Source organism: Phascolarctos cinereus, unplaced genomic scaffold (assembly GCF_003287225.1).
Source record: "Phascolarctos cinereus isolate Bilbo 61053 unplaced genomic scaffold, phaCin_HiC Scaffold_726;HRSCAF=1367, whole genome shotgun sequence".
Lineage (NCBI taxonomy): Eukaryota > Metazoa > Chordata > Mammalia > Diprotodontia > Phascolarctidae > Phascolarctos > Phascolarctos cinereus.
Window position 1 is genome coordinate 258,139,206 of NW_027556098.1, and position 16,136 is coordinate 258,155,341.

General features: G+C 35.6%; 1 protein-coding gene across 4 annotated transcripts in view; it reads right to left on the reverse strand.

Moving 5' to 3' along the window:
* The window catches only part of SGCG (sarcoglycan gamma), a 298,874-nt gene that overhangs the window by 42,882 nt on the left and 239,856 nt on the right, over positions 1-16,136 (reverse strand). The window contains exon 7 of one of the 4 annotated variants that reach the window (XM_020997248.2): positions 7,843-8,118. The exons of the other annotated variants lie outside the window; for them this stretch is intronic. Within the exon in view, the coding sequence (XP_020852907.1) occupies positions 7,956-8,118 (163 nt within the window). The 3' untranslated portion in view covers positions 7,843-7,955. Of the gene's footprint in view, positions 1-7,842; positions 8,119-16,136 lie in introns of those variants that run through there. 4 annotated transcript variants of the gene reach the window in all.

Consider the following 16,136-nt stretch of genomic DNA (forward strand, 5'->3'; position numbering starts at 1 on the left):
CATTGGCATATTATGGTCCACGGTCATGAAGAAGCAGACACCACTGAACAACACTGACATTAAGGATTTAACATTATTGTGATAATACGTCAATGACCTCTGATTTTGTTAGAGAGTGAATGCCTTGTCTGACTCATGTTGTAGTAGAAAGACTGTTGGACAGGGTATCAGAAGACCTAAATTTATAAGCCAGCCTCGACACTGTCTAATATGATTCTAGGTAAGTCATTATTAAATCTATTTCCTAATCTGTCAAATGGGGATAATCATACTTGTATGATCTTTCTCACAGGGATGTTGTGAGGAAAGTACCATGCAAACAGCAAAACACTCTATAAATAGAAGTTATTTTAAAAAAGGCATTTGTGTACTTAAATTGAAATATTCCAAAATTCTTAGTATTTCATATGTTACTAAGACTTATTCAGCCTAGGTATGATTCTTTTTTCTTGGCACAAAAGCATGATATCATCAATGATGGAAAATTCTGGTATAGAAAATTCGATGTAAATTGCTGGTATGAATTTAGAGATATCTCTATATGTAGATTCAGAGATATGGATACATAGGCCAAACCATGTGACCATTGTAATGAAATCTTTATCTAACAGAGGATTTCATTTTATAATAATATGATGGAAACAAATTTCAACATGGCCAAATATTGGTTGGTTATAGAGATACTTGGAAGGTGTAGTAGGATGACTATCACAGAATGAAAGTAGCAAAATGTTTAATGGTCTAGCATGTTAATATTTAAGTTTTAGAGTATTTATAGGACATAAATTATGTCACATTTCATTCATACCTTTGGAATGATGCCATTCTTAGAATGTGTCAGATAGTAAAGCAATCTGTGTATATGGAAACATGCACATAAGGATTATACACATTTTCCTACTCTAAAAATTATTACATCTTGGGGTAGTTGAGATTACGTAGATGTACACCGGTAATGAACTTTCTGATTTAACCTCAAATTTTGGTCAGACCTCTTCCTCTGACCTACATGGCAATAGATCTCATAGTTAGAATTCTTGGAAATTGCATCAAATGCAAATATTAGTTGGATTGCTTTGGTCTCCACACCTTTGTGAAGCTTTGAAGGAACTGACTTTCTCTTAGAAGTGATGGGAGTTTAGCAAGTCAGTGTTCAAAGTCATTTTCTAATATTCTCTCTCTCTCTCTCTCTTCTGTGTGAAATCTCAGAGGCATGTCAAGGACATCACTGACTATTTATACACATCGGTTATCACTGGCTCCTCTTATCATTTGCTTTTTCCTAGGCCCAGGTACAGTCTTATCTTTTAATATCTGCTGCCTTTGCTTCCAAATTTAGGATAATTATTTCAGATAGCAACTCATCATCACACACCTAAACAAAAACTAGCATCTATTTCTTATTGTTATGGTTGTTGAATCGTAGTAATTACAAATAGGGATAAACATTGATGCTCGCTGCATGTCTTAGATATGAATAAGGAACCAAAACATATAGCACAAAAACAAATCTAATTTCTGAGTTAGATTGTACTTTCTTTTCCTCAAGAAATATTTGTTTTAAATGATTCATTATTATTCCGTATACATGAAAAGGAAATAGTGGTGGAGGTATAGCTAATATGTTAGATGAAGGAATCATGATCCAAAATCATCTGGCATGATCAGCTGAGTTTATAGAGATAAATATAAAATTGTGTATTTAGGTTTAAAGAATCAATTACGTAAGCATAAGTGGGGGAAATGTGGCTAAATAGCAGTTCATGTGCAAAAGACCTTGGAGTGTAAGATCAATTAGTAAACAGAGTTATATGGCAACCAAAAAAAGAAAAACAATCATTGGGTTGAAAAAATAAAAAAAATACATGGAGCAAAACAACAGAGGTGCTAGCTCCCCTGTAACATGCCATGTTGTGGTAGTTCATTTTAAGTTACATGGACAAATTGAGGTATGTGCAGGGATAGCAACTTGGATTCTAAAGGGATTTGCATACACAAATTATGGAGATCAGGTGCTGAAACTGGGATGTTTAGCTTGGGGGAGGGACAATGGGACATGATCATGATCCTTCAATGACTGAAGGACTGCCATAAAGAGGAAGGATTCTGTACGGCTCTAGAGGGAAGAATTAGGTAAAAGTTACAGGGATGAAGATTTCTGCTCTTAACAATTAAAGCTGTCCTCAAGTAGAATAAGCTACTTCATGGTAGACAGATGGATAGATCAGGAGATGGAGAGCTAAAGGATTTATTAAGCATTTACTTGCGTGCACTGTATTAAGTGCTAGAGATATAAGTACAAGTATGCAAGATGGCCCCTGCCTTCCAGGAGTTTATATTTGAATGGAGGAAGACAACACATGAAGGGATATTGGAAAGGGGTGGGGGGTATCCACCATGGCTTGGCAAGATTAGACCAAAGTTTATCTATTAGAACTGACAGATTTGCGATCAGAATCGAAGGTTCAGGTGGAAGGGATAGGACAAGTACAGCCCAAGAGTAGACAGCAAGGTATGGAGATGGCAGGGCAATTCCTTACTCATGAAGTCTTCAAGCAGAAGCTAGAAGATAACTTGTCAGGGATACTCTGGACGAGGTTCATGCTTCACAGCTAGGTATTGGACTAGATGGCTTCTGAGATCTCTCCATAGAACCTAAGAATCTATGACTCAGCTTACAGTAAACTTATGTATATACTTATTATACCCATAGAGGAGGACTAAACTCTTAACTTGGATGCTCCCATGTAGCATAGAGGTGAGCCTGAGTTCTTAAAAGCTATGCCAGTGCCAAGCTTTACCAAGATGGAAAGGCCTCAGGCATGGCCTTGGAGATGGAATGAATATCTGTCATCTGGGGACCAGGAAATATAAGTTTAGAAAGAGTCACCATTATCAGATGATTATTACTAGTAATCCTCACAACAACCCTGGAAGGTAGGTACTATTATTATTATTATTCTCATTTAACAGATGAGGTGACTGTGGCAAATAGCAGTTAAGTGAATTGCCTAAGGTTGAACAGCTAGTGTCTGAGGCTGGATCCAAACAGCTTTTTCTGTCTCCAGCCCCAACACTCACTCTATCCACTATACCATCTAGCTGTTTCATGAAGACATCCTGCTAAGTAATCTGTGTGGGTGAGGGGAGTAATAATAATAATGATGGCTACCATTTGTATAGCACCTACTATGTGCCAGGCATGGTGCTGCACGATTTACAATTATTATCTCATTTGATCCTCACAACAAACCTGCAACATAGGTGCATTTACAAATGAGGAAATGGAGGGGTTTCGAATAGGAGGTAAGTGACTTGCCCAGGGTCACATAGCTAGTAAGTGTTTGAGGCTATACTTTTTCTTTTTAACTGAGGTCTTTCTGACTCTAGGTCTGTTGTTCTGTCCACTGCACCATCTACAATGCCTTAGGGAAGTCATTCTGCTGTATAATCTGTGTGGGTGAAGGGAATAGCCACAAAGATGAAATCACAGTCAATGAAGTATTTAAATATACATATTTGTTAAAGTTTTGACTCAGTCATACCTCAGTCTGTATTCTTTGACTCACATATCAAATAATGCATTTAGGCTTCTATTTTTTTTTTTAAGTTTCTATGTGATCTTCAAATGTCCTTGTGCAAAGTGCTCCCTGATACAACTCATTGCCCATTTTAATGTCTGTGCAGTGTTTTTCTGATGTTCCAGGCACATAGTGCAGTTCCCAAATTACTAAAGTTTATTTCCACAGAATGCCACAGGGAGAAATTAACTTTCACATTGGCCTGTTTTCCAGATAAAATAAATGGCTATAAATACACGATTAACAAGTGAGGTATTCAATTAACCTAACATAACTTGCATAACCACATCTCAAGTTGGAAGTATTTAATTTTCACTTATTGCAGTTTATAGTGTCTATCCTACTTGAACCTGAACTCTGCAACGACAACAATTCATATAGATGGGCAAATAGTACAGTTACTTATGACCTGGTCTGTTTTCCTTAACTCTGGCAGTTCTTCAAGGCAGCTACCTTACATGGTGCTAATGCCATCACTTAGTTCAATTGAGACTTTCAGACTTCATTGCAGTGAATAAAACAACAGAGAAGGATTCCTTTGTGATGTGTAAATTTCCTTTTGCTAGGAAGTATTATCTAATCATCTAATTAAATGCTGAGCTCAGATCTTTTGACTGATAAAATCAAGGGTATGAAATATAGAATATGTAGTAATATTCTTTATGTTTGCTTTCAGAAATAGATTTAAAATCCCTAGCCTTTAGTTATTTTCAGCTAATAGAAAGTTTCAATATTTTAGTATTATTTTTCCCTGTCACAATTCCTTTCACTCATCATTTTTTTTCTCACTTAAGCACAGAAAAGACTAAAACACTTTAGATAAGGGGCTAGATAGAATCAAAAAGGAACTTTAAACTCTAAGATGGACAATTGTGATGCAAAATGATAAGCAGAGTTCCTTAAATGGAAGCCTTGGTGATGACCTTATTTTATAATAAAGGTAATTAAAAAAAGACTGAGTCCTCAGTGAGTATGATTGAATCTGGCATGTCACAGATGCTTCCAGCACAGCCATCTCTTCCAAATGACTTTAATTATCCTATAATGCAATGTAGTATGCCATAAATTTTTACTATATTATAGTGACACTCTGCTCCTTCCTAAAGTTTAGGGTCCATTAGCATTCTTACTGTGCCCCACTATCTTACTAAAGTCTAGAATATGGCTTTAAATTCCCTGTGGATTTAAACAGGTCATGCACATTTTCAAAGAAGAAGGAAACTTTTTTTTTGTACTGAAGGGTAGGCAAGAATAATTTGTATGAATTAAAGGCTATCAGAGTGTGAAGTGGAACAATGTCTAGCAGAATGGTGCACCATGTTTCTGGAAGGAATAGTGCTAGAGTGCCCTTTCCCTTTAATGCACTCCTGTGGGACTGGGCTTTGGTTGAATAAAATTTGATTCAGCAAATATTTATTAAGTACTTCCTGTGTTCAGAATCTTATTTTTTTTCTTGGCCTTAAAGGATAGGTGGATGAATAAGATAACCCTCCTGTTATCATGGAACTTTAAGATGTGTATGGTAGGGATATACCACATACACACATAACCATTATATAAAATGAAACATAAGTTTATATGAGAAGGATAAAGTGGTATTTAATTTTTTTTTCCCTTTGGGACTTGGATATAATTCAAGGGTAGACAATTGAAGTCAATCAGCATGTTTGAGAAGGGCAAAAGGATCATGCCTTCCCCAAGGTACTCAATAACAATAAAGATTTATACTCATATACAATGATGTTGACCTTCCCAGTAGACTATAGTATTCTTGAGCACAAGGAACGTATCACTAGCAAATGACACAATTCTTGGTATATAGTAAGTACATAAAAAAGGGTCACTGAGTAAGTCAGAAGACGATGATTCTGGTCCTGATCCTGCTACTGATATACACAGTTCGAACTAGACAAATGGAGGACAGGCTGCCTTCAGAGGTAGTAGGTTCCTCTTAACTTGGTTTTTCAATGAGAGTTTGGACAATCTCTTTACAGGTGCGTGGTAGAGGCTGGACCATGTGGCTACCAAGATCCCTTCTATTTCTGAAATTCTGGGCTTGTGACCTTTGGCAAGCTGCTTGATTTCCTCATTTATAAAATGAGGGGTTTGGATTGGATTTGTTCTCCAATGTCCTTTTTCACTTTAACATTCCAAAACTTTATAAATCTCTTTCAGAAAATGGCAAAAAATATGCCTATCTTGGAAGAGTTAGCATACTATCATTAAGAGTTTTCTAAATGTTCTAAGTGTCCACAAAACCCTTTTGGACTTTGGGTTATGGAATATAACTGGGACAAAGAGGGATCAATAGCATTTTCAGGCAAAGCAGAGGAAATTAAGCTTGTTTTCATGCTGAAGAATTGCCACATGGACTAAGTATTTTTGATGCACCCCAGAATATTACTGAGCTGCTATGGCTCAAGGAAGTCAGGATCCTAAACTGCAAGAGGCAGCAGAGATCATTTAATCCAACTTGTTCACTGAACATATGAGTTTTGTTACTCATCTGAGTTCAAACAGCCAGTATGTGGCAGAATTAGGATTTTAACCTAGGTCTCCTCCTTCAGTCAATGATCTTTCCCCACATAACTACATAGCTTTCTGGCAACAGGAGCTTGAAAGTCTGCTTACAAATAACCCTGTTCATATCCCACTAGAGGACTTGGAAATCTCCTGGGTTAACTTTTTAAAGGGTTTAACATCATCCACATGTTAGATTTTGTTTCTGTCCTCAGTGCATATGATCTCCCACCCCAGCTTGCCTTCTCCAAGTTTGCCTATAGCTGTGTCTTTGACTTATAGGTAGACTTTTGCTCCACCTGCAATTCATTATTCCATTCCCTCATCACTTCTGCTCAGTCCCTCCTGTTTCTGCTGCCTCAATAAAGCATCCTGACGCAGCCCATTCTTATTTTATGTAGTGCATAAAACAAGCATGCCCCATTTCTACCATATGCTCTGCTCTCTTTCTTTCCCTTCTCAGACTCTGGGAAAAGGAAACCTTCCTTCCCCTTCTCATTCTCAAGTAATTATCACTAGCATCAAAATTTGCTCACCTAACTCTTACCTGTTCACATTGAGTAGAACTACATGGTTTTTTAGAACATAATTTCATTTTTAGTGTGAGGAATATACAAATAAGAAATGATCCCACCATATTAAAAGATGTACCAGATTAAAGCAACTAAAATGCAAATTTGTGGCATAAATTTGACTCAGTTTCTGAAATGTCCAAGTAGAATTCAGCTCTAAAAGAAAGGGACAGATTAACTGTATGTAGGATATTAGGTGCAGCAGTAATAGGAATGCAAGCCACATCTTTAAGCTGCAGAGAGTTCCAGCTTTACTTGCTTTCTCCTAATGAATGTAAAATGTACTCATTGTAAGAATACGACAGTCATTTCATCATGGACAGTAGGGATGGCCAAGGAGAGAGAGAAGTGTTGGATCTATGTTATTTTCCATTTTCACTGCAGTGATCATTACTTCTTTCTGTCTTCCTGACACTCATTGAACAAAATGGAGCGTCATTGATCTCCATTCTTGTTATGAAAAGCTTCTCACATTAATGGGAAAAAATTAAATGAGAAAAATCTCCATTCTGCCCAGTGCTCTCTCTTGGGATGGAACAATTTACTAAAGATACTTTTCCAGGTAAAACAGCTGCTAAATCATCTCGTTTGTGTGATACTTAGGAATCTTAAGGCAAAAAATGAAGATAAACAAATGGAAAGGATCAATAAGGAGATCATACTGCAATTGTAAGCCAGAATTTCCTTAGCATTTCAGAATGGTGATGACATCAAAAGAGAGCAATATTAAAGACATTTGGAAAAAGAACCTAGTAAAAGATAAAACTCATACTAATTAGGAATTAGATTTTTGCCACCCAAAACTGACTGGCAAAAAAGAAGAAAAATAAAACCTTCCAGTTTTCATGGACATGGATAATAATTATTCTTATTTAATATTGAAAGAACAAAAAAGATATCCTAGGAGAAACTCTCTTAGAAGTTCTTTAAACCCAATTCATTTTGAACCCCAATTATATTTGAAAGCATGAGCAAGAGTCTAGCTGTGAAATTGGAACTGAATTTCATACAGATTTCATTAATGACACCTCCTAATTGCCAGGGCAGAAATAGAATTTCAAGAAGACAAAATAGAACAGTCATTACTATGCTCAAACAGTAGATTATGCACTAAAACAAAGGAAGAATATTCAGTTGTTAATGTGTTTTTTTTTATGGTTGTTTATTTTTCTTTTTTCCAGCCAACCAGAGGGGAGAATGATGTTTGAGTGCTCAGACCCAGGTGGCACAGTGATGATTCATGAAGAAATTTTCTGTAGAGAAGGCAGGAGCCACCCCCTGTTTAAAATGAATCTGGAGAACCTTTGTCTTCTGAGCCAGTGGTAAGAACTTCCCAGAAGAATTTAGGAGACTGAACTCCTCCAGGAAAACAATACATGGTACCATTGTCCTTAATCCAAGTTTGGTAAAATTCCCAAGGACAGTAGAAACAGCTCACAGGAAAACTGCAAAAGTATAAGTTATAGATATTGGTCATTAAAACTCTATGATCTGAAAATCAATAATTGTGTGATTGGATTTTAGAGTTTTCTCAGGTAGCTCTACAATACAACTCAGTAGATGTAGCATAACATGTTGAAAGAGGCCCAAGGAAGCTCTGAGAATGGGAATTATTACAGTTAAAAACTTGGTTGCCATAAAAAAAACTTAACAAAAATATGAAGGTCACATTATGCCTTCTCTTTGAACTTAGATCATAAAATGTTGTCTGCATTATTGGTTATTGCTTAGGGGTGGCAGCGATAAAAATGATTCATTCTGACCAATGGAGATTTATGCTCACCAAGTCTACTTAAACAAATCTAAGAAAATTATTTAGCTTGGATTTTTATTTATTGTGGCAGAATTAATCTAAATAAATAATTCCATATGTCCAATGTGCATAGCTTATGAAGACTACTTACTGACCATTTGAGTAGCCAAGGTTGGTGCTTCTGGGTTCAGTGCCTTAAAGCAATATGTAGGTTTGAGACAGTGCATCATTCTCATTCAGTCTTCAATCTAGGATTTATTTTGTCACAGGAAATACATATCTCATCTTAATGACTATGTATAGAATGGGCAATTAAGTGGAGAAGTGGGTAGAGTGCTGAGACTGGAGTCAGGAAGACTCATTTTCCTGAATTCAAATCTGGCCTCAGACACTTACTATCTGTGTGACCCTGGGCAAGTCACTTAACCTTGTTTACCTCAGTTTCCTCATCTGTAAAATGAGCTGGAGAAGGAAATGGCAAAACACTCCAGTATCTCTGCCAAGAAAACTCCAAATGGGGTCAGACACTACTGAAAATGACTCAACAATAACAACAACACAGAATGTTAGTGCTAACCATGAATGGAAACTAGCCGACTTATTTCTGGATGGATAAATAATATCTTTAGGTGAAAATCCTCATCAATAACAAGTAACATTTCCAAAGTGCTTTAAGGTTTGAAATGCACTTTCTTTTACATTATTTTATTTGGTACAATAACCCTCTAGGGTAGGTGCTACTATTATCCTCATATTATAGAAAAAGAAACTCAGGTACTGAGCAGTTATAGGAATTGTCCAAGGTTAAACAGTAACTATCTGAAGCAGGATTTAAACTTTAGGTCTTCCTAACACCAAGTTCAAAGCTCTTGCTTTGCACCTTCACCTGGTGAGAACCGTTAGAAAGAAGATCATCTACTTTTTAAAAGCACATTTTTGTTTTAAGCTTCACTAAACCACCTTGAGTAGCTATGATGTAAAAAAAATAAATTATATTATCTCAGTGGAATTTTAAACTCAAAAATGGTTAGGAATTCTACACAGAACATAAAAAATTCAATCCAACTAAACAAACATTTAAATGCCTATTACGTGTTGGCCACTATACTAGATGCTGAGGATTCAGGAAAGAAATGCCATATTGAAAGGAGTATAAATACAAAGCTATATAAGCTAGAGAAGGTCTCTAGTGGAGGCTTTGGTTTTTATTATTTCAGTCAATGCTTTGTCACAATAAATTCCAGAGTGAGAGAGTCACTGAGACATGACATACTTTTACATTTATAAATGTAGGTACACTTTACCACCTTTTCTCATAACATTCTTTATTTTCCCATCATAAGGTGGCACTGCTGTGGAATGGAGACATCACTCACTGGTTTTGGAGTTGGAGGATCTGAGCTCGGATCCCAGTTCTAACTTTTTAGCTACATCAGGTGAGTCACTTCAAGGAGGTAGAAGAGACTTCAGTGCTTATGTAGCTTAATGCGTCCAAAAGAAAAAATCCCTTTGCCATATCCCCAAAGGTAACTCTTTGAGTGGAGACTTAAAGATTTCTATTCATCAAAGTCACTACCTCTTAAGGTAGGGCATTCTACTTTTTGAAAGCTTCCTATCATGAATTTGGATTTACTTTTTAAAAATTACTTTGCATATGCCTTATATGTTCATTGAATTGATTTACTTGTTTACATGTTTGATATCTCTGTGTCTTTACAGCTTCTCTCCCTTGCTTCTAGTTCTGCCCTCTGGCCCTAGTAGTAAAAAACTGAGTTCCTCTTTCCCATGACATCCAGTTAAAATACTTTGAAAACAGTTATCAATGCTCTCTGACACCCTCATATCTTCCTTTCTCTTAGATAAACATGACTAATTGCTTCCACCAATCTTCACTGAGCATCCATTCCAAAAGCATGGTTCAGGTACCCCAAGGAGTCCCTGAGACCTTTCCAGGGGAGGTCTAAGAAGTCAAAATGTCATAATAGACTTCTGCTTCCAGGAGCCAAGATGGCAGAGTAAGAAGTAAGTCACTCTTACCCTCCCTTTTTGACCTCTGAAAATCCAGAAAATATCACCCCAGGAAAAACACTGGAATAGCTGAGCCAGAAGAAAGAGGGGGTTCAACAATCATATAGTTCCAGAAGCTTGGGGGATTAATGGTAAAGGTCCCTTTTGCTCTGGGGTAGGGGGAGCAGTATAGGATGGGAGGTGTCCCAGGAAACCAGCACCAACAGCTTTCTTTCAGGAAATCATAAAGGAAAACTGCCCTGAGGTACTAGAACCATATGGCAAAATAGTCATTGAAAGAATCCAGTGATCACCCCCTGAAAGAGATCTCAAATTAAAAACACCAAGGAATATTGTAGGAAATTCCAAAATGACCAGGTCAAAAAGAAAATACTGTAAGCATTCAGAAAGAAACAATTTAAATATCATGGAACCACAGTCAGGATTACACAGGACCTTGCAGCTTCTACATTAAAAGATTGGAGGGCATGGAATATGATATTCTGTAAGGCAAAGGAGCTTGGATTACAACCAAGGATCAAGTACCCAGTGAAAAGGAATTTTACTGGGAGAAGAGGAAAGGAGGAGGCACATGAGGGTAAATTGCATCACATGAAAAGGCACAAAAACCTATTAAAGTAGAGGGAAAGAAGGGAGGGAGATGAGCATTATTTAAACCTTACTCTCATCAGATTTGGTTCAAAGAGGGAATAATATAATCAGTTAGACGTAGAAATCTAACTTACCCTATAGGAAGTAGGAGGGCAAAGGGAAAAGAAAAGAGAAGGGGTGAATAGAAGTGAAGGAAGAAGTAGTAAGGGTAAAGAGGAAGAAAAGGGAGGGGGCTAATAGAAGGGAGGCAAGACTGAGGGAGGTGGTGGTCAAAAGTAAAACACTAGTGAGGAGGGAAAGGGAGAAAGGAGAAAGAAAAGCATAAATGGGGAAAATAAGATGGAGGGAAAGACACAGATAGTAATCATAACTATGAAGGTGAATGGAAGGAACTCTTCCATAAAATGGAAGCAGATAGCAGAGTGGATTAAAAACCATAATTCTACAATATGTTGTTTACAAGTAACACATTTGAAGCAGAAGGATACACACAGAGTAAAGATAAAAAGCTAGAGCAGAATATATTATGCTTCAGCTGAAGCAACGAAAAAGCAGGTGTAGCAATTCTGGTCTCAGAGAAAGCAAAAACAAAAATTTATCTAATTAAAAGAGATAAGGGAGGAAACTGCATCCTGCTAAAAGGTACCATAGACAATGAAGTAATATCATTACTAAACATATATGCACCAAGTGGTATAGCATCCAGATTCTTAGAGGAGAAGTTAAGGGAGTTACAGAAAGAAATAGATAACAAAACTATACTAATGGGGGACCTCAACCTCCCCCTCTCAGAGCTAGATAAATCCAACCACAAAATAATTTTAGGAGAGTCATATATGATTGACCTCTGGAGAAAACTGAATGGGGATAGAAAACAGTATGCCTTTTTCTCAGTGGTACATGGCACCTACACAAAAATTGACCATCTACTAGGGCATAAAAACCTCACAATGAAATGCAGAAAGACAGAAATATTAAATGTATCCTTTTCAAATCATGATGCAATAAAAATTATATGTAATAAAGAGCTATGTAAAGATAGATTAAAATTTAATTGGAAATGAAACAGTCTAATCCTAAAAAATGAATGAGTCAAACAACAAATCATAGAAACAATCAATAACTTCATCCAAGAGAATAACAAAAATGAGGCAACATACCAAAACTTATGGGATAAAGCGAAAGTGGTTCTTAGGGGAAGTTTTATATCTCTTAATGCTTACATGAATAAAACAGAGAAACAGGAGGTCAATGAATTGGGCATGCAACAACAACAACAAAAAAAGCTAGCAAAAGAACAAGTTAAAAATCCCCAATTAAATACCAAATTAGAAATTCTGAAAACCAAAGAAGAGATTAATAAAATTGAAATTAAGAAAAGTATTAAACTTTGATTATTTGATTTTGATTTGATTAAAAATTTGATAAAAATTTTGATTAAATTTGACTTGAAAAATTTGATTAAAAAAAGAAAGAAAATCAAATTACCAGCATCAAAAATGAAAAGAGTGGATTCACTACCAATGAAGAGGAAATCAAAACAATAAGTAGGAGCCATTTTGCCCAACTGTATGCCAATAAATTTGACAATCTTAGTGAAACTGATGAATATTTACAAAAATATAAATTGCCCAGACTAAGGGAAGAGGAAAATACTTAACCTCATTTTGGAAAAAGAAATTGAAAAAGCCATCACTGAACTCCCTAGGAAAAAAAATATCCAGGGCCAAATGGATTTATTTACAAGGGAATTCTATCAAACATTTAAAGAACAATTAATTCCAATACTACATAAACTATTTGGGAAAATAGATGGAGGAAGAGTCCTACCAAATTCTTTTTATGATACAAATATCGTGCTGATACCTAAACCAGGAAGAACCAAAACAGAAAAAGAAAATTATAGACCAATTTCCCTAATGAATATAGATGCAAAAAAATTTAAATAAAATATTAGCAAAGAGATTATAGCAACTAATCTTGAGGATAATACACTATGACCATGTAGAGTTTATACCAGGATGCAGGGCTGCAAACAAAAATCATATGGTTATCGCAATAGATACAGAAAAAGCATTTGACAAAATACAACACCTATTCCTATTACCAAACACTAGAGAACATAGAAATAAATGGAGTCTTCCTCAAAATGATAGGAGCATCCATCTAAAACCATCAGCAAACACTATATGTAATGGGGATAAGCTAGAAGAATTTCCAATAAAATCGGGGGTGAAACGAGGATGTCCCTTATCACCACTGTTATTCAACATTGTACTAGTAATGTTAGTTTTAACAATAAGAAAAGAAAAAGAAATCAAAGGAATTAGAATAGGCAAAGAAGAAACAAAGCTATCACTCTTTGCAGATGATATGATGGTATACTTAGAGAATCCTAGAGAATCAAGTACAAAACTACTGGAAAATAAACAAATTTAGCAAAATTGCAGGTTATAAAATAAGTCCACACAAATCATCAGCATTTCTATATATTACTAATAAAGCCCAACAGCAAGAGATAGAAAGAGAAGTTCCATTTAAAGTTACTACAAACGTTATAAAATATTTGGGAGTCTACCTGCCAAAACAAACCCAGTTCTCACAGAGAGTATGGTTTCAGGTCTCTTCAACACTTTGTAGCCCTCTTATGGAGGTGTTTTTGCTTGTCTATGTCTTCCTAAGATCTGAAGCCCTGAACTGAGTGTAATGATAATAATGATAATAGCTAATACTTAAAAGGTACTTTAAGGTTTGTACATGGAGATATATTATCCCCTCTTATCCTCATAACAACTGAGTGAAGTCAGTGCTTTTGTCATCCTTATTTTACATATTATAAAACTGAGGCTAAGAGACGTTAAGTGATTGCCCAGGGTCACACAGCTAATTAAGTGTCTGAGGCAGCATGTGAAATAGGTCTTCCTGACTCTAAGTTGATCACTCTATCCACTATTCAATCTAGCCACATCACAATACTCAAAATGTGGTCTTAGGGCAGAGGACATTAGTACTTATAACTTCCTTCATTCTGGACATTATGCTTCTGTTAAAGTAACCTAAAATCACACAAATATTTATTGCTGCCACATCACACTATTGACATATTATCTTTCAGTCCACTTGAATTCCTAGGTCCTTTTTAAACAGACCTTGTGGCACTTAGGTGGACTTGAAGTAAGAACAATCTGAGTTCAAATTCAGCCTTAGACACTTACTACCTGTGTAACCCTGGGAAAATAATTTCACATTAGTCTGCCTCAGTTTTCTCATCTGTAAAATGAGGTAATAATGACACCTACCTCCTAGGTTTGTTGGGGGAATAAAATGAAATAGTATTGTAAAGCACTTTTAAAAATTAAAGTACTATGTAAATTTATTATTATTCATTATTAAATGAAATATTATTTAGCAACATTTCTTCCATCCTGTAGTTGTGTAGTTGACTTTTTAAAATCTAATTATAAGACTTTATATTGCCCATTGCTAATCTTAATCTTGACAAATGAATCTCATTTATCTAGCCTTTTGAAATCTTTTTGAATCCCGATTCTCTCATTCAGTGTATTGGCTATCCTGTCCAAACGCATTTCCCCTGCTGATCTGACAAGCATTCCATTTTATTACCACTCCAGCACATGTTGAATGGAACAGGGCTGTGGCCATCCATTGATATCCCAAGAGTATTTGCCTACAGACTTCTGTCCAGAATGGCCCTGACCCATTAAGACCATGAATGTACCTCATTCCTGGATCATCTCCTATATCTTTTCCATAAATGGACCTTTGTCAAAAATCTTGCTGAAATTCAAGTATCCTATGCCTACAGTATTCCCCTCAATCACAAGTATACTAAGTACAGCAAGATATCTCTAAGATGGCCTGGATGATCAATTTGGACTTAACAATAGAGGGAAAATATTTTCCATATATCTACCTTAAATAAATAGTGATATTCTCTTCTTGTAAGTATTCACTACATAAATTGTTAAGATAAAAGAAGATATCTCATTTAAGCACAGGTTTTTATATCAGTTATTTGTTTTCATGGTCTTGATCAAACAGGCACAGAAATGATCTCATTAAGCTTCATTACTTAACCATTATGTCATAAATTAATTTCTCTTATGGGTTAAGGTTTTAAGATACATAGAAATTAATTTAAGATTCTTAGGGCTACAGAATTTGGCCTTGTCATTCATTCACAAAAAAAAAAAACCTAATCTAAGAGGAGAAAGTTTATTGCTTTCCTAGGAAGTAGTTTGCAGATTTATCTGACATTCTGAAGATAGAGAACAAGTATTTCTGTGAAAAGTAGAGATTTTCACTTAACATATGCATAGTAATACAAGGAAAAATTTAAGACCTAAAATCTGACTTAAAATTTCTGTTTAATATCTTTGTAACTTCAGTTAGCATTAAGATCAATAGTTTTTTTTTCCTCAGTGAGAGTTAAACTTAGAAAAGTGATTCATATGATGCCTCTCCAGCAAAAATCAGGAATTTGACTGTGGTTTTTAAATCTTTCTTGAGCTAGAGTCTGCCATGCTTCCAATGACACATAAGAAAAATGACCTTTATATAAGAGAGTCATGTATTTTAAAATATTGAAATCCACATTAAATAATGATATCTATAATGTAACTTGATTTCTCTCCCCATTACTTGTATCCTATTATGATCCCAAAGTGGCTTTAACGTGTTTGTGGCCTTTTTGGTATTGCAAGATATTCATATTCCAGGTGTGTGAAATTACTTCCCTCAAGAGTTTTTGATAATGTACCTAAAACAATGTTGTAATATTAAATTTCGTTCTAACATATTCATCATATACACAATTTATTTCTGTGTTGTGAATGTCCTTCAAATGTGAAAGACAAATGATTTTTATTTACTTGAGCCCTTCCTCAGATTATATCGATGAAATGGAGAAAAACAAAACATTGTCATTTTCTAACTTTTGATTTTTATTAATATTTGTAGTTATTTGATTTACTGAAGGAAAACTGACCCTCCATTATAGCCTACTATTATGCTGTGGAGGTTGCCCTGGGTTCTCAAGGACCGTGGTAGTGCAAGTTGAAAAGGCTTTGA